The sequence below is a fragment of the Montipora capricornis genome, chromosome 10 (genome assembly GCF_036669925.1).
Source record: "Montipora capricornis isolate CH-2021 chromosome 10, ASM3666992v2, whole genome shotgun sequence".
Taxonomy (NCBI): Eukaryota; Metazoa; Cnidaria; class Anthozoa; order Scleractinia; family Acroporidae; genus Montipora; species Montipora capricornis.
Window position 1 is genome coordinate 59,163,873 of NC_090892.1, and position 24,543 is coordinate 59,188,415.

The 24,543-nt window shown below is 40.8% G+C and overlaps 2 protein-coding genes across 2 annotated transcripts; one reads left to right on the forward strand and one right to left on the reverse strand.

Moving 5' to 3' along the window:
- Positions 1–5,196: 5,196 nt before the first annotated feature.
- Positions 5,197–11,815, forward strand: LOC138021938 (inter-alpha-trypsin inhibitor heavy chain H4-like). The gene is made up of 2 exons (XM_068868963.1): positions 5,197–6,183; positions 7,854–11,815. Exons 1-2 carry the CDS (start codon positions 5,414–5,416, stop codon positions 9,055–9,057), a joined length of 1,974 nt encoding a protein of 657 aa, XP_068725064.1. The 5' UTR covers positions 5,197–5,413; the 3' UTR covers positions 9,058–11,815.
- Positions 11,816–15,828: 4,013 nt separating this feature from the next.
- On the reverse strand, positions 15,829–22,411 carry LOC138021939 (uncharacterized). Its single transcript, XM_068868964.1, has 3 exons — positions 21,157–22,411; positions 18,770–19,095; positions 15,829–16,021 (listed from the first exon to the last, which is right to left on the reverse strand). Exons 1-3 carry the CDS (start codon positions 22,309–22,311, stop codon positions 15,829–15,831), a joined length of 1,674 nt encoding a protein of 557 aa, XP_068725065.1. The 5' UTR covers positions 22,312–22,411.
- Positions 22,412–24,543: the final 2,132 nt, after the last annotated feature.

A 24,543-nucleotide genomic window follows, 5' to 3' on the forward strand; every position in this document is an offset into this window, starting at 1 on the left:
GTGCCAGTGTCGAAAGTCTGGGCTAACCTGCACTGAACTTTGCGCATGCTCTGATGATGACGAGCCCCGTGAAAATGCTTTGCAGGAAGATGATAGTGATGAATATATTGTTGACAATGATGAAAGTGACAATAGCTATGATAGTGCAAGTGATGATGATGAAGGCGATTAGTGTTGTGAATTGTCTTTATCACACATTTAATGTGCGACTAATCACAGTTTTAAGATTGTAGATGGTTGCTATTCTTGTCTCTTGAAGTGATCTGTTATCATACATGTGAATGACATTAATTTGCATTACGGAGAAAAAGGTAGTTTAAAGATATAGCCTCGTTTTCATGTCTTTAATCACGTGATAAAGTGGTAAAAGGTTTCAGTCTTTGATGTGCGAAAGTCTATGAAATGTTTTTTCGTCGTTATAACTTACTTTGGTAGTGATATTTTGAAACAAGATACGAAAATTGGGCACATTTTGGATTTAGACTCGTTTTCATGCTTTAAGTCACGTGATTACAATTTCCAGCTAAAACTGTGTGTAATGTTAGAGTAAAGCTATTCTTACAATTTGGTGATGAAATATTGACATATAAGAGGGAATAAAGACGATTTAAGATGTAGCCTCTTTTCCATGCTAATATTGTATGAGACGTGTTTTAATCCCCCGTGAATCGTGCCGGTGCGGGTCACAAAGTTGCCGACAACATTTTTTACGTTCACTAAGGTCCCCTCAACCTATCTAGACCAGTGGCTTGCTTTAAGCACTAACTTCCCACGGGAGTACACTTGCTCCCTGACTAAATTATCGCAAACTGAAGTCAATTGATCTCCAAGGGTTGAGAGACGACATCTCTGATTCACTTTTAGTCAGAGCAGTCGAGTGAGAGGGTAATGATCTAGAGTCTCTCTTACCGCTGTACAATACTACGCTGATAGGCCTGCTTGATAAACATGCTCCCCTAGCCTGAAAACGCGTACTATCACGATTCGCCCTTCTCTCAAGAAACCATCATTTGATGATCAACTATACAAAAATCACAGACCTATCTCCAACCTGATGTTTCTATCCAAGTGCTGCGAAATTCAGCATGCATGATCGTGAGGCAGTGAGGACAAATACAAAGGCAAGTGGATGATATGTAAATATTTTTTACATTCATTCCAACTTATTTCTGTTGTCTTTGTCCTCACTGCCTCACTATCAAGCTGAATATTTGATATTTTGAAAATGGCCTATTAGCCCTTGTTGCATAGTTCAAGAGGAGAGACCCTGGGAACGATGTTGAATAAAGCTTCCTTGGCCTCCTATAGCATATTCTTTTCGGGTAGGTAGTTTCCCCCGCCCACAAGAGTCTGCTTCACGGGACGCCACAGTCCTTTCCCATTGTAGAACGCGCTTTTATTGTCAAGTTCGTAACCAATTTAACAAAAATAGGCAACGTACCTAGTGCCCTAACTCTTCCCTCAGCCACTAAGCGGCAGGGAAAAGAGCCTGGGTAAGACGTTAATGTTAAGTGGTCACAATAATACTTATGTCATGCAATATCTAATCCACATAATCTTTCTTATCTTTGTAGAATTTAAAGTAGGTGTACAGTCTCCTTTATCCTTGCCACCCACACTGTTGAAACGTTAAATGAACCAAAAAATTGAAAATACCACGTTCAATATTCTATTCATTGTCTTAAATTATCTCCGTCTTTCCTTTCTCTTCCCCTCCCTTGAGGTGAGGCAGGCTCCCAATATATCTCAGTCTTTCCTTTCTCTTCCCCTCCCCTGAGGTGAAGCAGGCTTCCAATATATCTCAGTCTTTCCTTTCTCTTCCCCTCCCCTGAGGTGAAGCGGGCCCCCGATGTAGTGTTCACTATATTAGTGACAAAGGGATTTTTCATGACAATGGAGGGAATTGTATGCATTTTAACATTTTAGATATGGTGAAATTGACGACAAAGGCAACAATTTAATGCATTATTTATATAAGTTCTTTTATTTCTAGAGTACACCAACATAGGCTACAAATATTTTCTACATATGGACATAACAGAAACAAAATTGGGCCATAAAAGGCTCTAAATCTCACTTAATTGCCATTGGCAATACAACTTCCAAGATTTGACTTTCATATAATGGAAATTGTTTCACGTTTGTTAATTAGGCAGTTTAATTTTGGTAAAGATACATTTTCATACAATGCAAAGCTCACTTAGGTATTATTTTAAAAGTGACTATTGTAATTTACTGTGTGTCATTCTAAGGCAAATGGTGATCGGATCACCTTTACATTGCATTTGCACACGTTTTATTTTCTTTAGCTGTAGCATTGCAAAGGATTGTATGAAAATACATGTGTACCTATTGTACCTATTTACCTCGAAATAATAAAACCCTCTTTCAAGTTTTGAGTACCATGACGTCTTTCGTTTCGAAAATACAGCAATTTGAATTTCCGAATTGTCGCCTATCGTGCCATACCTTAGTCCCAGAGGTTTTTCTTGAGCCGCGAGAGAGCCGCAAAGCGGAGAAGACGAGTCACGAAGCGGCGAGAAGAGAAAAACCTCTGGTTACCTTGGACTTGAATCTCACTTCACGCAGACGCCAGCTGTCCGAACGCGTCAAATTGATAATTGCAAAAAGGGGCCAATGGCAACTTGAGCAATCACGCGTCCCCCCGTTATTACCAATCAAACGAACCAATCATATTGATTTGCGTGCGTGTAACAATATCGACCAATCCGAGCCTGACTGGGTCAGATTCTGACCCTGACATGTGCATTTATGAAAGTGAGATTCAAGTCCAAGGTAACCAGAGGTTGTTCTCTTCCCGCCGCTTCGCGACTCGTCTGCGGCTCTCTCGCGGCTCATGAAAAACCCTGTGGGACCAGGGTATGCTTGACACCATGATACAAAGTTATTTGGTTGAAAAAATATCTATGCCTATGATTCTCAGCAGTCTGAGCGTTTCAAGTACCTTAGAAGATGTATTCATACACATGTTTTTTAACTCATGAACGAAAAATAAACGCTTTCATCGCTAATTGAATTCCAGATGTTAATTCGTGTGCATTTCTGGCCGCGATATTGGTGCACAACGGTGTGGTCACCAACATGGCGACTCTACTGAAGTTGCGTGAAACGCCTCGACAAGTAACTCAGAAATGATGCTCTGCACAGATCTGAGAATTGATGAGGTGATTTATAAATGTGTCTCCTACAGCATTCCAAGTTTTTGGCTTATATCATCGAACGGTTTCGATTTTATTATTTTTTTGCTTAAATTGTCTTACACACAATGAGAATCTGATCTAAATGCTGATCAGCGTGAACACAGTTGTCCCTGTGAGATCAAAACTAACAGTAACGGTATTTAACAAGCGACAGCCATCAAATTATAAAGAGACACCAAGAGAAAATGAGGGGACAGAGAAGGAGGCTCCCGGTCCAGCCCTTGGGATATGTCATGTCCACGAAAGTTATTTTTAGACGAGCGGAAGTCTTCCGAGACGTCCGCATGCAGGCCAACCTCGGTCCGATGTTTGAAAGAACGTATATATTCATCAGCCTTCCACGTGCGCCATCATTTTCTCTTTTCACTAAGAACCTGAGAGCGAAGCAAGACTGCATGCGGACGTCTCGGAAGACAGACTTCCCCTAGAACAAAGACTTCCGCTCGTCTAAAAATAACTTTCGTGGACATAACATATCCCGACCAACGCCTTGAGCCTCCCTCTCTGTCCCCTCATTTTTTCTTGGAGACACTTACAGGGGCGGATTTAGGGAGGGTGGGGGGGGGGCGCCCCCCCCCCCACCCTTTCAGTTCGTCGGAGATTTTTTTTTTTTGTCAAAATATACAATAATTTTATCATTTTGTAAGCAGTCTGTTGGAGCTTTTGTTTTTTTTTTAGCTAAAGCGTGATTTTTCGCTAATAGTATGACCAAAGTTGGGGAGGGCATGCCCCCAGAAAGGAGCGCCTAAGGCGCTACTGAGGCGCGCTAACGCGCGCTGATTAGTATTCTTGTTCGGCCCCCACTTTCAAAAAATGCTAGATCCGCCCATGACTTATACTCACTTAGTTCTGTGAGCATTTTTGACCTGAAGCTCGTTAACTCACCTCGACTAAAGCGCCGAGAAATCACTGAAGACAAAGCAAAGGAAGACATTTTTCCAGCAGTACGATTTAAAATATTTTCTCGACCACGCTAAGCAATGTCACGCCTGAGTTTCTCTGACTTTGTCACATGACTTACTCTCACGTCATTAGGGTTAAGAACCGAGGTATTTCGGTGTTTTTAGTGTTTTCAGTCATGGCGACCGACCCTTTTTGTAGTTCTGGTGTGTAAGTGTTTGTTGCTCAGGTAACGCAACATCTAGAAAGGAAATACCACACTCAAGAGCATGGTACAGAAGTGTTTCCACCGAACTCAATTGCTTTTGAACCAATCAGAAAAATTGAAAGGACCGGAAACCGCAGTATTCTGAAGGACACGTATGCCTCCTACCCGTACTACATCATTCGTGTCATTCCATGATCGCAGCCACGTTATAGGTGAAGAAAATCGCGAAAAAAGGTGTTAACAGTATAACGTAAATCAGATATATTTATACCGCTGTTATACTAGACTTAAATCCCAATGCGAAGGCAGCCAATAACATCCACTGATGCATCGTTTACACGAACGCGGTTTCACATCGACACGGTTTCATGACTTGGAAACCGTGTCAAAATATCGATGCGGTTTGGAAGTGTTAATGTTTGCACGGAACCGCTTTCGTCAGAAATGTTATAAGCAAGCGCTGCACTACGTGCTAAATTCACTATTTTGAATTCGGTCAGTGTAAAACGCAGACTGCAGACTGCAGACCGGGGGTAAAATGCAGACTGAGGTCATAATTCACTGTTGACAAAGCCCAAACCCATTAGAAATGCTAACAGTTAAGCCTAAATATTGTTTTAGGTCTAATTAGGCCTACGGTTAGCATTTCTAAGGGGTTTGGGCTTTTTCAACAGTTACGTTATAACCTCAGTCTGCATTTTACCCCTGGTCTGCTGTCTGCAGTCTGCTTTTTACTGACCGATTTTTAATTGAACAATGCAAATTTCCTGCCAAAATAGTAACCGTATTCATGATGCGGTTTCGCTGTTTACTCGACAGATGAGATCGCATTGTTTTAAAAACGCTCCTCTCTAGGCAGTCGCGTTCGGTGTTCGTGTAAACGCAAGGTGTAACCGCATCGAAAACGATGCGGTTACAAATGAAACCGAGTTCGTGTAAACGCTGCCTGAACTTTCGCAACGATATTGAACACGATCTCAGATTGGTTGAAAGCGGGAAACCGTGAAGCAGACAAAAACTGAGCACAAAAGAGTCTGCGGTAAGAGTATAACAAACAGTCATCACTTTGCTGGCCGGACGCAAAATGGAGTATTCCTTCTACATCTTTGTCCTTTTGAACTTCGCCCTCTTAGCGAGTCCAAAAGACTTCACCGCTGACTTTGTCCCTCGTTCAAATCGGGCTCCGAGAAGTGCGCAAGATAATGTTCTAACACCGCTGAGATTGCAGATAACTTCCAAAATATCTTCACGGTTTGCAAACACATTGGTTACAAGCACCATGGAGAACAACTCGAGTCGAAGCAAGGAAGCAAGGTTCGCTGTCCACCTTCCCGAGACAGCATTTATTTCGAACTTTTCAATGGTAGTCGATGGAAACGTCTACGTTGGCATGGTGAAAGAGAAAAGTGTTGCGACGGCCGAGTACTCAAAAGCGAAAAACAACAGTTTGAACACAGGTTTGGTGAGCCAGTCAAGCAAAGGGAGTATTAGAGGCATGGATACATTTGAGATCGCTTTTAATGTTGCACCTCAAAGTGCCGCAGAATTTCGTTTGAATTATCAACAGCTTTTGGAACGGAAAAAGGGATATTACGAACAAGTGATAAGTGTTCGACCGAAACTGATTATTCCTCTCCTCGAGGTTGTGGTCGATATTGATGAGCCTCAAACCTTGAGCTTTGTCGATGTGATGAAAATTCGCAACGATCCGAGCGACAAAGTCGAGTTGGGAAATCCACTGGACGTCACAGTGCAGCATAACTCACAGAAATCAGTGCACATCGAATACAGTCCAAGCGAAGAAGAGCAGAGAAGAGTGGGTGCCAATGGAATATTCGGAGATTTTATTGTCAGGTTGGTAAACAATATGATAATTTAGGAGGTACGTGGTTCATGGTACTTCCGGGTGAAGTGCATTGTAACATGATATGTTAATTAGTTACTTGACATTCAGAGAATTCGACAGGCAGTCAAGCATAAATCGAAAACTCAAGAAGCCAGAGTTTAACTGCCATGAAAAGACTTTTAGAAACTTGATATCTTTTTTTTTCGTTGGAAACGAATCTTTTGTCGAACGTAGTGTTTACAATTGAGTTTTCAGTAATTTAATTTGTTTGCGAATGTAAAATCAGGAATGGCAGTGGTGTTGGACAGGACAGGGGATTGTCAAGGATCATTTTATTTATTCTCTACTAAGTTTTGATTTGTCCTTTGTTTAAGCAATAGAATGAATGTAAGTGCATTTTGTGACTTATGGGCAGGAGTGGTGTTTGAAAAATTCTCAAGGCAAGTGGTGTTTGAGAACTTTCAAAAGATCATAAGTGACCATAAATCATGAAATGCATGATCAAGTTCATACCTTTGTTTTTTACTCATTCATCGTACCACTTCATCACTGGATTTCCACAGCAACTTCCATATTGCACTCTGTAGCCCATTGATGCATTTGGGATTGACCAATCAGATCACAAACATGATATTATTTTAATTGCCATAGGCAACACTTATCCAACGATACTCCAACCTCCTTTTATTCTACGAAAAAAAGCAAAACTATTTACCCCTTGACATTTTCAAGTCAGCAATATTCATCCACATCTTCAAGTAAGCAAATTTGAATGATATTGAACTTCATCATCTATGACTCAAATCATAACACATTTTTTTATGTAAAGATTAAGAAATATTGTTTATTACCTCATGTCTCTGATGTCTTATTCTCAAGTGGGTGACATCATAGTAGAACAAAATATGAAGCTAAACAGTCATGGTACCTTCCCTGAGTGAAAATATTTATGGTGAATTTGTTATTAGATTTCAAGGACCAAATAGCTACAGATATATAACAATTATTCCATGAGCCCGAGTTAGTTATAATCACTTCATATCCAACAAGGGCGAATGGAATAATTGTTTTAGTAAATTCTCAAACCGGGTTTTGCCGCCGATTTTTATTTCCACAATTTTACAAAGCGTCCGGAAAGAGCATCTTGGCGCACAATTTTCCATATGACGTAAAACTTCGACTATTGCCTCATAGTCGGAGTTTTTTAGCCAATCAAAAAGCTAGAAATGCAATAGTCGGAGCTGAAAATTTACTAAACGTTGATGGACACATTAAGACTGCGCAAATGACATTTTACATAATGCCCAGCCCTACCTTGTTTTAATTTTTCATAACTTCCTTTAGTAACTTCCTACTTAGTTCCCCTTTCATAACCTCGTGAAAACATGCGAGTATGTGTGTATATTACCATATTACCACTGCAATGTTATTTAACTAAAATTATTTCATTCTATGGAAATACTGAGTTGATTATTTGATCAGAAAATGAACATTGACAAAATGCACGATTTATGTTCTTGCCATGACTGATTTTTCTTGAAGGGAAATCAAAAATCGGAACGGAGAACGATATCTTGATCAGGGTTTTTTTTTTCTTTTTGTGGTATCGCAGTAATTTAAATTCGCGACAAACGAGGTTAAGTTTACGGTTTTCATGGTTGAATCTTTGAAATTTTAGGTATGACGTAAGCCATGGAAGCGACGCTGGAGTTCTTCAAGTCCTTGGTTCCTACTTTGTTCACTTTTTTTCTCCCAGCGGCTTGAATCCTCTCGCAAAAGATGTTGTCTTCGTAATCGATATTAGCGGCTCAATGTCTGGTACGAAGATAACGCAAACTCGCGAAGCCATGCACGCAATGTTGGACCAGCTCCGAAGCGATGACCTGTTTAATATTGTACTGTTCAACGGAGAAGTTCATCCTTGGAAGTCACGTGCATCTTTGGCGAATGGTGCTACTGTCTCGGAAGCCAAAGACTTTGTAAATACTCACGTCATTGCAACAGGAAGCACAAACATAAATGGTGCTCTATCCTACGCTCTCGATTTGTTAACGGGCACCAGCAATGTGCCCATTGTTTTGTTTCTTACAGATGGCCAACCAACTTCCGGAGAGACAAATCCTTTAAACATCAGGGCTAATGTTGCAACTGCCAATAAAATTGGTGCTTCCATTTTCGCTCTTGGCTTCGGCTTTAATCTGGACTTTGACTTTCTCATAGCTTTATCCGCCGAAAACGGGGGAAACGCTCGAAGGATATACCCAGGGAAAGATGCCGCCAGTCAGCTTGAGGGTATTTTTGACGAGATCAGTTCGCCTTTGTTACAGAAAATTGACTTCCAGTATCCTAAAGAACTAGTTGATGAGGCTTATACCACGGCTGTGTCATTTGACCGTTACTTCAATGGCTCAGAACTTGTTGTCTCTGGTAAGCTTAAGACCACCGCCCTTTCACAGTTGATGATAGTGGCTATTACTGGTTACGCTGGCAAAGTTCCTGTCCCGTACTCTTTGTCACGGGCCGTCAGTGACCTGACCGTCCCTCCTAATCAAGTGGTAATCAAAGATTTCACCGAACGATTGTGGGCGTATAAGAAAATCAAGGAGCTCCTTGTTCAGTTGCTGGTGTCAAAATATGAGAACGAAAAAATTCGGCTGAAATCTCGGGCGCTGAATCTTTCACTAAAGTACAACTTCGTCACACCCCTCACCTCCATTGTAGTTGTCCAATCGCAGGTGTACCTCGAGGATAACGTTCTATCTGATAGAGAAATGAGTGGCAGAACTTACTACGGATCAGCAGCTAAGTGGAGCCATTTTTCCGCAGGGTGGTTGCTGTTTTTTCCTAGCTCATTTTTCCTTATGCAATTTTGCATGAACTAGACTCTTCTGAGCTTAGGGCAACATGTTCATTACAAGGTCAGAAATTGGTTCAGTAAAACTTGAAGTAATTTAGCCTGACTAATTTAAACAGTCGCCCTTTGTCCTTCACCGGCATCCGTGAGCTGAGAAAAGGCTGGATCAAACGTCCCAGTACCTGTGTTTGTTATAGCTAGAATATTGCAATATGATTGCGTTAACACTTCTATCCCATTCTATCAAAAGTATTAATTTTAGATAATTTTAGCATATAGCTGGCTTAACTATTCCCTCTCGCATTTTTGTGTGAAACTTCGACTAGTGTTCAGTGTCCTGAGTAAACACTGGACGTTTCGTTCGAACCTTAATAGGGAGTTTAAAGGGGCTAGGTCACGCTGTTTTAGGTAATTTTGTTTAAAATTGTTAGTTATGAGCTCTAAACGTCAAATTGGCAGAGCAAGAGTCTTTCATTTGCAAAATCACGGCCACATAACAATTGAGAATGATTTCCCAGCTGTTTAAATGACATTTTGATATCAACTGATATAAATTTGAAAAAAGGTGGGCCGACGTTTTTCAAATTTACCCAAATGCAAACCACTTCAATTCTCCCCAGTTTTGTCCATCCTTGTCCCCTCTTCGCTTTCCTGTGTTTGAGTTCTTCTATAGTTTTGTGCCGTTATTTTGTTATTTCAGTTAATTCTATGACCATTTGATCAATGATGAAATTGCCTAAAATTGCGTGACCTAGCCCCTTTAAGCAACGACGACGGCTACGACAACAAGATCACCACAAACCAAGGAAAAATAATCGTGTTGTACGTGCGTCACGAATTTCAGCGCATTTCTTCGCCGTACTCTACGAAAACAACAACCGTGGACAACGTAAGCATCAAAGAATGAACCATTTTTTCTGTGTTAAATTACTCTTAAACCGTTTTTAAGAATCGATAAGTGGAATACTTTTCCCGTAGTTGTACAAAGTGAAAAAGAATTATGAAATAATCGCAAAATAGTTGCATTTTTGTCGACGTTGCCGTCGTATTTGCTTAAAGGGGCAGGTTCACGGTTTTGCGCATGTCCAAGCTTTGGCGTTAGCAGTTGTAAATTTTACGGTCTCGTACTGAACCGTATGATGTTCATTAACCACTGAGAGTATTACAGCAAATACACGTAATGACTAAGGCCCAAATTTGGTTGAAGATACTGCGGGTTTACGCAGGAAATGTCAAATTTCATTTTGGCCTCGAATTTATTGTACGGGGCGAACATTTTATTCTACGCACGAGTTATCTATTCGCATGCAGTAGGTTCATAACACAAAGGAAATGATTGCAAAAGTAATTCCAAAGAGTAATTACACTTATATGGCATTGTTTCCTTTTCTTGCATCATTGCTTTCGATTGTGTCAATAACAATGGAATTAATTCGGCTGACATGACATTTTGCCCATGCGCAGAGACATGAAACTCTCCCTTTAAACTCCGTATTATCCAGTTAGAAGAAGACAAAAGACCGTAACTTTCCGTAGCCTGGATCGAGTTCAGGCTAACGAGACAAAACTTCCTCCAACTCTCATGAACACTTTGAGCAGGTTCAAATTCGATGAGAGCTCTCGAGAGTGGATGAGAGTTCCTGGCTAAACGAGAGCGAGAGTTTCAACTCTGGACTTTACAATAAAGTTATTACAACTAGTGCAAATCAAATAGTAGCTTTTAGTGTGAACACTGTTTGGAAATTGAACACCGCTTTAAGGTTCTTGAATTCATTTTACGTGTGAAGTTTCTGATACTGATTACTGAGTTTACAACAGTAGTACAGCAGAGGACGTGATCTTTCAACAAAGAGACCAGGCCGTTTCTACGCGACGCACATGTGCTGGAAAATGCAATTTATTTTTAATAACTTGCCAGCTTTCGAAGATATTCCAACATTTCCCACGCAAACTACGACACTTGCACTGACCTGACTACAACTTGATTGTAATTATGTTTCGGCAAACTGGTGAACATTTATTGTTTGGCCGGCTAATCTACCTGGAATAATTAACTGAAGAAACTAAAAAGGATGTAATTACAAGCGCTACTTGTACGTGATGCCCTCAAATATAAACAGTGTGGTCCCATTAATTAACAGTTCCTAATTACATGCCTTAAGTATTACAACTTGAAGGCAGCAATCGAAATTAGCATCATAAGTTAAAGATAAACTAGAGTAGCTTTGACTGTTAAAACGCCTAGTTAACATCGAGTGTTATTAATCGAGGCCATGGTACAGTACTCCGTAAGCCAGTGTTGGCTTCATTTTGGTTTAGGCTTTCTTTAACAGAGGTTATGGATCAATTTTGTTAAGCCCTTATTTGGCGCCTTTTTTTTGTTTTTGTTTGTTTGTTTAGTTTTTGTTACTCCATAAGTTCGTTAATCAACAGATCACGTCCGTTCCAGAAAGTAGAGTACTGCGAGTCTGAGTCCCAACCATTGCGATTGGTCTCAAACGATTTTCTGCCCAAACCGGGTATGGTATTTCGGTAGATAACCACGTTTCAGGAACACCGTCAGAGTTGGTCAAAGGTACCGCCAGGATTATTGCCCAGTAATTCTTTAGTTCATTCCCTGACCAATCGCAATACGTTGCCGGGTCCAGGAACGTGGATACATTATATAGGCGTTTCTTCTCGATTCTATTATGCATTTGTTTTGAGGAGCCACTCGCTAAAGTACACAGAATACCAAGAAGAACTGTTGTAAGAGTGAAAAGAAAAATTAAACAAGTGTGACACAGTACCGCGTCGTCTCTGAGTTCTTGCCTGTGAAGCAGAAGGTTAAAGGGATGCCCGGATAATCCCTGGTGTTGCCAAAAGGGTCCCTTTGCATTTCGCTTTTTTGTCGTTTGATGGACAGGCGATTTTAATTACAACGTTGTGCACCTCGTGCAGTCGGCCTTTGGTTTCCCTATGAGTATTAAAAAGGTTATGACTGGAACGGATACTCGTTGAGTAAATGATATTGATAAAATGACTTTAAAAAATTCTGCCTTTTTCCAGGGGAGGTATAGAGTTCGGCCAAAATCCCATACGTTCTCTGTAATTTAAGCGGCATTTGCTCCTAAACCAAGATGGCGTCCGAAACCGTGAAAAGGTGTATTGTTGGATGATCGAAACGCCTTTCAATGATTTCAGCAATATATGTTTTGCTCAAGCTCATGTGTATTCACCTGGTCATGCGCGCGCATTTCGTCATCAATACAGCTATGTTAAGTCACAGAGTTCTTCTAAACCAAACAAGTTGTTTCACTCGAAACACATTCGCTATTTCATCATTTGTGTGAAAGGCGAGTAGGAATCAAAAAAATGGAGCAAAGGCATCCAAATGTAAATCAAAGTACTTTAACAGAGAAGGAAAAAGAGAAAATCAATTCAAATTGGAAAGCTGAAACAAAAGTTTACATGTCTTCCTGCTTTCGTCGTGCTGAGAAACTTAATCTTCCAGTTATGCAACCCACCGTGATCCAAGCCTTACCAAGTGTCCAGCAAGCACTGCCAAGTCTTCAGTGCACAAAGAGACGATGCCCAACCAATAGTCCAACTAAAAATGGGAGGGAAGAGCAAAAGTCTCCTTTTTCAGGAAAAATAATTCTTCCTAGCCTTCCACGGATCGAGGAATTGGCTATGCCGAGGGTTGAGCGTGGCGTCATCAAGACGGCCGATAGGTCGAAACAGTCCCTGATTCTGCAAACGCTCCAAAAGGATGCTACACAGATACCCGATGCTAAAGTATACACGAGAATGAAAAAAGTCAGACGAGTTTTGCCGAGCATTCACCCGAAAGAAACACGCCCTCCGGGAGTTTCACCGTGCGAGAAAAGAGGAGCGCCGAGTATCCAACCGACGGTGGTGAAGCTTCATACAACGTGCAGAGTTACTCGATGGGCGCTTCCCGCCCGCCTACCAACAATAGAAGAAGAAACGTCACCAAACCTTGTGGAAAAGAGTTGTGCTCAAAATACACCTACTACCACTGATATGAAGAGCAAGACACGCGCACTGCAAGATGGAAATCAACTGTTCAGTCAATCCATTTTACAGCAGACAAGGGAAAGATCTGGTTCACGTAGACAAAAGGAAGATCTGAAGGAGTCCCAAACGGAGAGGAAGGAGGCAGGGAAGTTACCCAAGAATGCGAAGAAAAACGAAATTTGCCCAAGTCTAAAACCAATTAATATTGAAGGGGTCAGTAGAGTCTCAACTTGTCTTGAACCTAAAGCAAATCCAGAACTGTCACAACTGGAGCCGACAAGCTTCAAGCAAGTTCAAGGGCATGAACAATCAGTTTGGAGATCTTCAATAAACACAAAGAATTCAGAAAGCCAACGAAAACTCGTGCCCGTGAAGCAACCCAAAAGGAACGTGGGCTCCTCTGAGGAGAGGAAAATAACGCAATGCATTCCAGAATTTAACGCAGAAGTAGTTCGAAGGGAAACGGTTTTACAGTCTAAAATGACAATAAAACCTAAGGAAGAAGCCTTAATTCCCCCTCAAGTGACATATAACCTTGTGCAGGCCAATCACAGGGAGGAAGAACTCACTCAACACAGAAAGAGTGAAACCTTGCCTAAGTTTGAACATGCGCTTCCTCAGAATTCTCCACGGCAACCGTTAACGACAAAAAAGAAGCCAATTCAGCAGTTTTCAGAACGAGAAGCATCGAGGAGTGGTGATTACCAAGAAAAAGAAGTGATTTTCAATCTTCAGTCGAAGAATAATGAACCGTCTTTTGCGAAGCCGTCATGGATAGGACACCACAGATCACTGAACGTCAAGTGGAAAGAGTCGAAAATACCTCCGCAAAGATTTAGTCAGAGGCAAAACGAAGGCAATTTTATTTTTAAACCGGAAGTAAAAAAATCCTTCTCTGCTCCGTTACCCGTAAACATGTTGCTGAAGGGCGCATTTGAAGCTATGTCGCAACGCCAACGAAGAATAAACCAGTTTAGGTTGCAGTCGTCAATAAAGGATAGAAACAATCTCCAGATTTTGACCGTGAAACCAGCTTTTCCAAACATCCAGCCCTTTCAGGAATCCACGGGGTCTAACCCGCCCACAGTATCCACGGCCAAGAAAATAAAAGAGGCACAAAACACTCGGCCGAACGTGAAACGAATTCACACGAAGATTCAAGTCAGCAAACCATTGCCTAGCATTCAACCGATAATTAAACAGGCTCTGCCGAGCGTTAGTTCATCAAGCCTGCAAGAGAACGCTACGAAACCAATGCCCAGTGTATGACGAACCTTTCCTTGATACCTCTGACTCAAGCAACAAATTACAACGGCTTTGATTTACAATCTCCGACTTTTGAAACCGAGGGGTGTGCAAATTGCGAAGAACTATTACCGCCTTAAATTATTTCTTACCCTATCAAGTTTCTTAAATAACTAGTCAGTGTCCTGTAGGACATTACAATCGAATCGAAAATCTCCGAAAGACATTCATATCAACGCTATTGAAAAATCCCCACGGGTATTTCTAGACAGGCGTTATTAACAGAAAACTATAAATATCTAAAAATGGCGTTAAATTGTAGATAGCAAGGATAGTGAAAACAGCTTAAATGGCTTTTTCGGTTGTTCTCCAATATAGGTCAAACAGCACATGATACGAAAGTCAACCGAACACTGTCGAGTTCTCCGATTAGAATACTCGGGAGAGTTCGGTTGACTTTCGCTTGCAAATCGCCATGATCCGATCATTAATTAAAGTTTCGTTATTCAGAAGAGCGGCCACGGAAGTAATCTTGCAATTTTTTAAACAAAGCAAACGAGAACAGTTTCATTACAACAATCTCATACAAATGTTAATCGAAAAGACAATGAAATCAGTAAAGTCAAATTAACCTTTATTGATTTAGAATTCTCGTCAATCTTGGTTATCAATCCAAGATATAAGATCATGTACTGAGACAATATATCAGACACAGAGTAAGTGAGTGGAAACTGTGAAATTGATTGCTACAGTGGTTAAGAAGAAAAAACGGGTCAACAACTCAGTCTCTTTTTCCGGTGATTTGCTATTGTCCTATGGACTCTTCGCCTCGTCCTTTTCCCTTTTTTTGTGAGCGGGGGTTGGGAGGAAGGGTGCCTTTCGCGAAAAAGGCTTCAAGTGGAATCCTCGAGTCCTGAAATATAACATTCTGTGTCGTTTATCATCTCCAAACCATACTTCAGATGTGTCGCGCGCATGAGCTAACCAACGAGTCCGTGTGAACTCCGATATCATGATGCTCCGAACTTTTATTTGTCATAGATCACAAAATAAGCAAACAAATGTTAACTCTTTTCCGTCGTCTAGTGTTTACGGGTTTCGACAAAACACTGACCCCCGGTTAACTGACCCCCTTACTGACCCCCCTACTGACCCCCTATAAAATCAATGGGAAAATGAATACTGCTTACTTAAGCCTCAAAACCCTTTTTAAACAGCATTGTTCAACAGTATTTAAGTCTAAGTACCCATTTTAAAAAGGTTAGTTTTCGATTATTGTTGTGATGGCCGATTACTTCATGTAAGCTAACCTTTTTAAAATGGGTGCTTAGACTTAAATATTGCTGAACAATGCTGTTTAAAAAGGGTTTTTGAGGCTTAAGTAAGCAGTATTCATTTTCCCATTGATTTTATAGGGGGTCAGTAGGGGGGTCAGTAGGGGGGTCAGTAGGGGGGTCAGTTGACCGGGGGTCAGTGTTTTGTCGAAACCCAGTGTTTACCAGCGATCATCATACTCTTGCTTCAATTTAACATGTTACATTATCAAGGTTGGTATGAAAGAACCGTAGTTTGGAATTCTGTTATTATTTTGTCCATCGTTGTCAGGTTGTTTGGCAATCTTTGACGCAATGATGACAAAGTGCAAAAACACGTGGATGAGGAATCCCAGGGACATGGCTGGCCCAGCATCAAACAAAATCCTCAAACTTAAATCATGGATTTCACACCTAGGGAGAAGCAAAGCTGTACATTAGAATTCACGTGCAGGAAAAAAAACGCGTTTCATTTAAGATCGACTGTTACATCATTTAGAGGCCATTTTGCGATAAATAACGTACTGTAGTTTTCTGAAATCGACTGCAAATAATTAGTCCTGTTCCAGAGCTTCATTTTGTGTTACATATCCCACATAGTTACGTACGGCATCAAAGTTCTACCTCTTCTCGTATTGTCCGGCGTAGACTTTCGTAGGCTTATATCGTAGCTGGGGAGGTAGTGGGAGGCATATGTTATAAGGTTCTACAAAATTGCCAGAAAAGACATTTCCGAGCTGAAAAACAACACCGTGGGAAACACGAAACAACACAACGGACGAAGGTAAAGGGATTTTAATGCACACGCTTTTGTTAGCAAGCAACTTCCTCGTCCCCAGGGTCCTCTCGACTTTTAGTATGGTGGCTCGAAGGGAGTTGAACGCCGAAAAGACCCTGGGGACGAGGTTGGAAGGCATTGGTAGGATACCGGAAGTGAAGTTTCTTCTTGTCATCTGACTGCGCATAGGGAAGATATCTGTTAACAAAAATTGCTTTTGTAATTCAAATGTGCCAACCACAGAAACAAACGACCCTAAATTTATTGCGACAGCCAGTGAGGCTCTGGTTGGCACATTAATGACAATAGGTGACGTCAACGATGTCATCGCTATTGCTCAAAATTTTGTTACGTTATACCGCCTTTGAGGCAAATTGTTCAACTGACTTTGCTTAGTACCTCTGCCCAGTGACATAAAACGCAGAAAATCGTGTAACAAAAGAAAATAAAACGTAGAAAACGATATGTAATGAGATGAAATGACCATTGTGTTTTAGCGAATAGTTACCGCTCACCGGTGGCTCATTTGGTTGAGCACCGGGCTGTCACGCGGGAGGTCGTGAGTTCAACTCCGGCCGGACCAACCCTCAGGGTCTTTAAATAACTGAGGAGAAAGTGCTGCCTTTGTAATTACATCTGCAAATGGTTAGACTCTCTAGTCTTCTTGAATAAGGACGATAAGCCGGAGGTCCCGTCTCACAACCCTTCAATGTTCATAATCCTGTGGGACGTAAAACAACCCGCACGCTTGTCGCAAAGAGTAGGGCATGTAGTTCCCGGTGTTGTGGTCTGTCTTCTGTGGTGTATCATGGTTGGGAGGGTAAAGTGGTGGTTAACCTCATAGGGGACCTATTTCCTACTCTTGATTCCACCATGTATGTATTCATACTTAATCAGTAAATTAAAAAATAAATAAATAAATAAATAAATAAATATGTATTGAGATGAAATGACCATTGTGTTTTAGCGAATAGTTACAGAGCTCAATACAAGTGTCCATTGCTATACGTGATTTAAAAGTCATCTGTAGTTACAGTACTCAATACAAGTGTCCAAAGCTATACATGAGTTAAATTTAACTGCGTAGGTGTATACTATCAAGTCACTTCTATATAAAGCCCCGCCAACGCCTAATAAACTGTCGCTTCGTAAGTTGGTTGGTTGATTTTGCGATTCTGTACATCGTAGAGTGCAGCTGTAATCGTATTGGGCTAACGTTACCTTCAAAAATTCCTTAACTTGTATTTTTTTAAGGTGGTACTATGATACCAAAATTAAAAACACTTCCTTTTTTTTCTTCAGATTTTGAGTGTGCTTGCTTAAAGTGCCCCTGTGATTTAAAAAAAAAATCACTTCCTTTTTTTCTTCAGATTTTGAAAGTGTATTTGCTTAACAACTGACTGGCAAAATTTTGAGCTTTGATTTTTGTCCAAAGGCCGTTTACTTTGTGCTTAAGTTTTATATTTTTCGGTCCGCCACTACTCACGTTCAAAACTGACCGATTGGGCCTATCAGAGGGTTAGATTCAGGGAAAAGTGGGAAAAGTGACGTCTAAGACACCAGCTTACATTTTCAGGCGTGAATACAGCTTGTTATATATGCAATAGCGAGTTTAAAAGTATGAAAGCCCAAAATTCGCGTGCCGCATATTAATTATGTGGCGTACACACGCATTACATGCTTAAACTAGTGAGCCTTTGACGTCATTTTCTCCTCGATCCAGCTCTCTCAAGAACTTAATGTTAGTACTGGCAGACCATTGAAGAGGAAAATTCCAGTTAAAGTAAACAGGTGTCTTTTTGAAGTCAAGGCTAAGAACTTTGGTAGCTTAGTGTTTAGTTAAGATAGTTTTGAAATCCGAAGAAATGTAAGACTTGAGATTTTCGTCACAGGGGCACCTGTCTGGCAAAATTTTAAGCTTTGATTTTCATTCAAAGGCCGTTTACTTTGGGTGTAAGTTTTGGACTTCACGGTCCACCATTACTCACGTTCAAAACTGACCTCAGAGGGTTAGATCCAGGGAAAAGTGACGTCAAAGGCTCTCTAGCTTAAAATTTCAGCATGTAAACGCAGTTTATTACGTATGCACAACACGAGTTTAAAAAAAACTTCTGCGCGGCATATTAATTCTGTAGCGTACAAACGCATTGCATTCTTAGACTAGTGAGTCTTTGACGTCAATTTCTCCTCTATCCAGTTCTCTCAAGAACTTAAAGTTAGCAATGGCGGACCATTAAAGAAAATGGGAAATTTTGTGAAAAAAAATTGTCTTATTAAAATTAAGGCTTTTAAAAGTTGAGTCGCTCAGCGTTTAGTTAACACAGTTTTGAAATCCAAAGAAAGAAAAAATTTGCTTTTTGGATCATAGTACCACTCTAACAAACCTTAGTCGGCTATCCAAAGGTCCCATATACTGATCAATTAGGCATTCCAAGAAGGTTCCCAATATCATCAGAGTCACCGCGGGTACGAGGAAGTGATTAAGCGTAACGTGACGATTCTTCAGTGGAGTAACAAGTGTTTCCAACTTCAGAAATAAGTAAATCAGGAAAGCGGTGGTAAAGCCCCGGATACTAAACTTTGGTGCAACCCATGCAAAGTACGAAGGGTCATCTATATCTGTTCTTTCATGCGCGGTAACTGCCCAGTAGCCAGCGATGGTTGCTTTCAATAACCAGCAAATAAATCCTACAGCACCCAAACAGGAAACCTGCCAAAAGATATCAATTGAAAGTGTTCTCTCATGTTACGGGTTAAGCAGTTGGTATGGATAAAAGGTTCAGTTGTATATTCATTGTATTCAGCCCCATCAAGACCGAGAGAGAGTTGCCCAGTCTAGCCCTTGAGATTTCCTAATTTAAGTTAAGTTATTTTTAGATGTCACGAAAACGGAAATCTGTTTCCAGACACGTACGCAAAGCCAAAAGAATGCAAAATGGCGTCCCGGGTGGAATTACGGTTTGTAGACGATACAAACCGTGGGCTATTTACAAACTTTTAATTAGCCAACGGGTTTGCCTCCGGCCAGCCGGGATTCTTAACAGTTGTTGTTGTTGTTTTTGTTGTTGTTGTTCTTTTTCGTCGTTTCGTTGACTATGTTTCATTGGCCCTGAGAGACCCAATGGGGAGTGGTCAATTAAGCATGCATTGTATTGCATTACATTGTATTGCATTGTATTGTATTGCATTGTCTTGTATTATATTGTATTGTACGAAATCTGGTTTTAGAAGCAAGGAAATTGGTATTATATTTAACAGCCGCCATTACACGATGTCAGAGAAGAGTACGTAAGACGTCATCCTCGGGAGTCTCGCTCAAGTAAATTAGGGCATGGGCCCCAAACTGGCCCAAATTACTGCACGAAAAATTAAGGGGGTGGTCTAACTTCTGAAGATTTAGTAATAACAACTTAAGACATTTGCAGAATGATAACGTCACAAAAGTTTTTGTATTGATGTGGACGACGTATGCAAATGAGGTCACGCGACTTGTTACGGCCACAAAACTCAAAACAAAAAATGGCAACAGTTTATGCTTAATTAAATTTATTTCACTTCGCTACTATTAGATTAGTCAAAATGGTAAAAGAAAACGAACTGTGCTTGGCCTTTGTTAAATATGTCTTTAGGGCATTTTCCACTAGTGCCCGGTTCCATACGGAAAGTGAGTTATTAGTGGTCTGCCTCGCCCCCCCCCCCCCCCCCCCCCGTTAGGGAGTAGCCCCCTTAAAAATCCGGTCGATCCTGTGGTCCCCTGGAATGTGTAACTTACATAGTATGAATTTCAATAGCCCACTTGCGATATATTAAAATTCAGTCCTAAACAAAAGGCATCATCTCGAGGCTCTGGAGAATAAATGTAAGGATTTGTATGAGTTTATTCCCCAGAGCCTCGAGGTGATGCCTTTTGTCTAGGTCTGATTTGCGTTAATTAATTGTTAATTTCAGTTTACAGTGTCCCCAATTAGTGCTCCAGCGTTAGAACGACTAGACACTTAAATAAAATTCCCTTCCTATCCTTTCCTTTCGGATTTTTGGTGAGGGAGCTATCAGATCAGAAGATTTCCGACGAAGTTACAATGACGGTCCGAGCACCCTCTCGTTTCCAGTGCTTTGAACTTTATTGAAATCGGCTATTTCGGCGGAAGTACTGCCATTCAAAGTGAAAAAGAGCACAGCTGATTGAGGGGGGCGTTGGGATTTTCGGTTTTTTCACCCAAAAACGTCGGTTTTACGGTTTTTGGGTTTGCCACGGGTCTGTAAACTTCGTAACTGTATTCGGTTTTCGATTTTAATCGAAATTCTCTTCGGTTTTTCGCTTTTGAATGAATTTTTGAGCGGTTTTTTCGGTTTCTAATAGACCGAAGGAATAATCTTAACCCAATATTTCGAAAGGCACTGCTTGTTAACGTTACATGGTTTGCAACCAATCTCTAGCGACACAGATAACAATGATGTAATCATGTACGACGAACAAATGGAGCTAATGAGAGATCTTAAAACATCTCAAGCATTGCTTCCGAGTTTCATATTAGCCGTCAAAACATCCCCCGCCTATTTGTTTTGTGTATTTTTGTAAGGTGGGAGGGATCAGTTTGGAATGTAATTAATCATATCGAAAAGAATATCACCTAAAGATTTACTGCTAAGTTGTCACATTGATTCGGCTCTTACTAGTCATAGTTTGAAATTGGTCCTCATTTTGCAAGAGTGATGATCACAATAGGATGGGAAGTTCAAAATATTTTCTGGACAGAAACAAACTACGTACCATAATTTTGACACCAGCCAGTCCCCGCCTAGTTGTAGAATTCCTTTCCTCAGACGTGAAGTCACCGGTTTTCAGAAGGATCACCCCAAAGCCAATGATTGCCAAATTTACAGCTATAGAAAATGCGTGTACCCAGGCTGGCATATGCAGCTTCGGCACGTAATATAGCGCACAGAATATCGGTGCAGACAGGCTGGTGAAACCGACGAGTAAGCCAAAGTTTCGTTGTTTTCTTGCTTGCACGTTCAGACTTCTTGTCGATGTAGATGTCGAAACGCCTTCGTTGTTGTCCGCCCCAGCGTCAGCGTCTTCTAAAGCGTGCTCGAGGAAAAGAAGGGAGCACAGGAGCCGATAGTCTATGATCAACGCTTCGTAAAATGTTACGAACACATCAAACCAGGCTTTGTAAACCACGTTTTCTCCACTCAACTGCACGTCTCTGTCTCCGTTTACTTGAGAATCCACCCACTCAATAAAGTTAAAAAACGCCAAGATTTTAAAATAAAATTTCGCATTCTCAATGTATCGAGCCGAAAATGTTTTGTACCTCAGAACAATGCAATAGGTAATCGCCTGAATGATCTTCTGGAGTAAAAAGACTAGCTTGTCTGACACAATAAGGGACCAAGGATTGTTTGGTTCAATTGAATCGTCAGGTTTCTTCGAAGCCCAGGTGGCTGCGAGAAGGAAACACTCAACAATTACTAAAGGGATCGTTATCGCTGCCACTACGAATCCCATGGAAGGTTGTTGTTTTTGCAAGGTATGCTGCCGGTTGTCCACTCCTTCTACTTTTGAAAAGAACAATGCAGCGCCAAAAACCACAAACACTATTCCGATTAGAAAGCCGGCTGTTAAACGGAAGTAGATTTTGAGTTCAAGGTTGTGTGAATTGGTGAACACGTGCAAGAGGTCCATCATAGCGCCGATGAGAAACACTATCAGCATTGCCTGGGAAGAGCAAATCTTTACGCAAGTCTGAGAACATACGCTAACAGCTCCCAATACGAATAGCACTACGTAAAACAACAGCGAGTACGAGGCTACAATCCACTGAGAGGCGCTTATGGTTTGGTTGAGATCTCGTTGACTGGCTGGATGACATGGAGAGTTCTCAACCAAGTATATGTGCTCGCTAGCCCAATACATTTCCATGTTAACGGCCTTACACGACTTCAACTCCGAGAAATGTGTGGTTCTTGCTCATGCGGAACTCAACATATAGAAATCCAAAGGCTTTTGGGAAAGGCGGAAATGACGTCAAGCCATAATTAGTGTCACTGAGAATAGAAGTTTTACCGAAATGAGTTGATGAAGGCGTAAAGCTTCAAATTTCGGTTTTTATGATATTCAAATGTCGAGCGAGGTTGTAGTTCAGTGTGACTAGTACGATGCTTTATTTTCCGGCTAAGCTAATCCAGATTTTCAGGTCAAGGAAAATTCCTTAATTATGTTAATTAAACCTTTTTAGGTTCCCTCAAACCGTTTTTGAAAACAAAGAATACGAAACCGAAACAGCCTGAGCCGGGAAAACATTACATTAGCTGTCAATCTATTATCGTTCATTTTTCTGGGAAAGATTTCACTTCCGCTGTGACTATATACACGGACGCACTCCGGTGCATTTCGAGGTCAACATTGTTTATGATTCTGCTTGTCACGAACAGAAGGAAGACAAGGAAGGAAATGTTTAAATTCATTCCCGACGAAGTTCACGGGAAAATCACAGTGAGAACGGCATCCTAGTTGATGTTAGCTGTTGAAATGTTGAGCCGTGACAACAACTACTCAGTATACACCAGCCAGAATGCCAAACCAAGCACGACGTCAATACTACAATAGCAGCATCCCAAGTAATCTTTGCTTGTGGCACAGGTCTGGAGTGTTTTATCTAGTCACCCTTACCCTTAGCATCTGTGGAGTTTGGATCAGAGGTTTTGCAACACTGTGCTCTTCACGAGAAACTTTTTTTGCGTTCTTTCTTCTTTCTTGCGTTCATCAGATATGTAATTTTATCGGATGCTTTTAATAAAGACGTTATTATTATTATTATTATTATTATTATTATTATTATTATTTTATTGGGGCTCTGGTCGCTTCTATTAATGTCTTCACGTATTCAAACAACATGCTCGTTAAGGTCTCTTTCCGTCCTTCGGCCGTATCCATTATTGGAATTGTCTTCATTTTGTTCGATGCTATGCTGTTTTTTCGACTAAGAGGACATGGCACGAATGAACCAACTTTGGGTAGACAACAACCTTGCATGGGAGTTGTGGTTGGCTGCGTAACATTCCCTTTATTCGTCTTAGAACTTGTTCTTCTTGCACTTGCGTTCAATAATAAAGCTAAAGCTATTAACGATTCGGTTTCTAACGGAGAGGCACACATTCAGTGGATTCTTATGGTTCTGGACAAAATCCTCTTTCTCGTTCAGAAACCAATTCAACTGGCTATATATCTGTATTTACGGCACACGATTCCCTGTTCGTTGTATAGAGAGAATGCCCAGTTTTATCTTAGAATAATTTCGTTCTTTAACTTGATGGAATGGGTTGACTCTCAGGTCAATGTCGACGATGATTTGCAATTGAGTAGAGTTCAAGATAACTCCGGTTGGTCTGATATTATGTTAGTTACTTATAAGGCTTTGATCATAGATTATCGTTTACTGTGTTTCTTATTATTCCTCGAGCATTCACTCGAACTTCAAACTTGCGATTATGGCAACGTTGCCGGCGAGGGCGTAGGTTTGAATGACGGCACAACTAACGATAATATGACGGACGGGGATGGGATCAAAATGTGTTCTGGATTTTTTGCTGGCGCTGCTTGTCTCATTGCACCAGTATATTGTGGTCTTTATTATGTACACGATGTACAGATCGGAGCTTCAGTACAGATATCTGCAATTATTGTCGACGCAGCAATCATCCTTCTCGGTATTTGTTTGCTTCACAAGAACAGTTTGGAGGCAGAAGACACAAGAGAACCCTCTGAAGTCAAAGTCATGGTAAATGTCTTTCTAATCAGATATTAAAGAGGCTGTGTCGCAGTAGTGCAGTTCATTTTTTGTAGTATTACCAATTCCTTCGTCCGAATTGATATGCAACTTAACAATAACCAAGAAATTACTTTTAAACAACAATTATGAAAGCTTCGTTTAAAATGTTTGTCCAGCACACATTTAAGTTACAAACAACACTGAGATAAACTTTGAAAAACGTTTAGGATGCATGAACACTTTTCAAAAACTCAAAATGCAATTCATCTTAATCGTGTTCAATTTTTCTCATCGATCCCTGCTTCCTTTTGTGTTTGCTGTTTTATTCAAACCTTCTCTCATTGTTTTACTTATTTTACGTTTTGCTTGATTCAGTTGAGGTT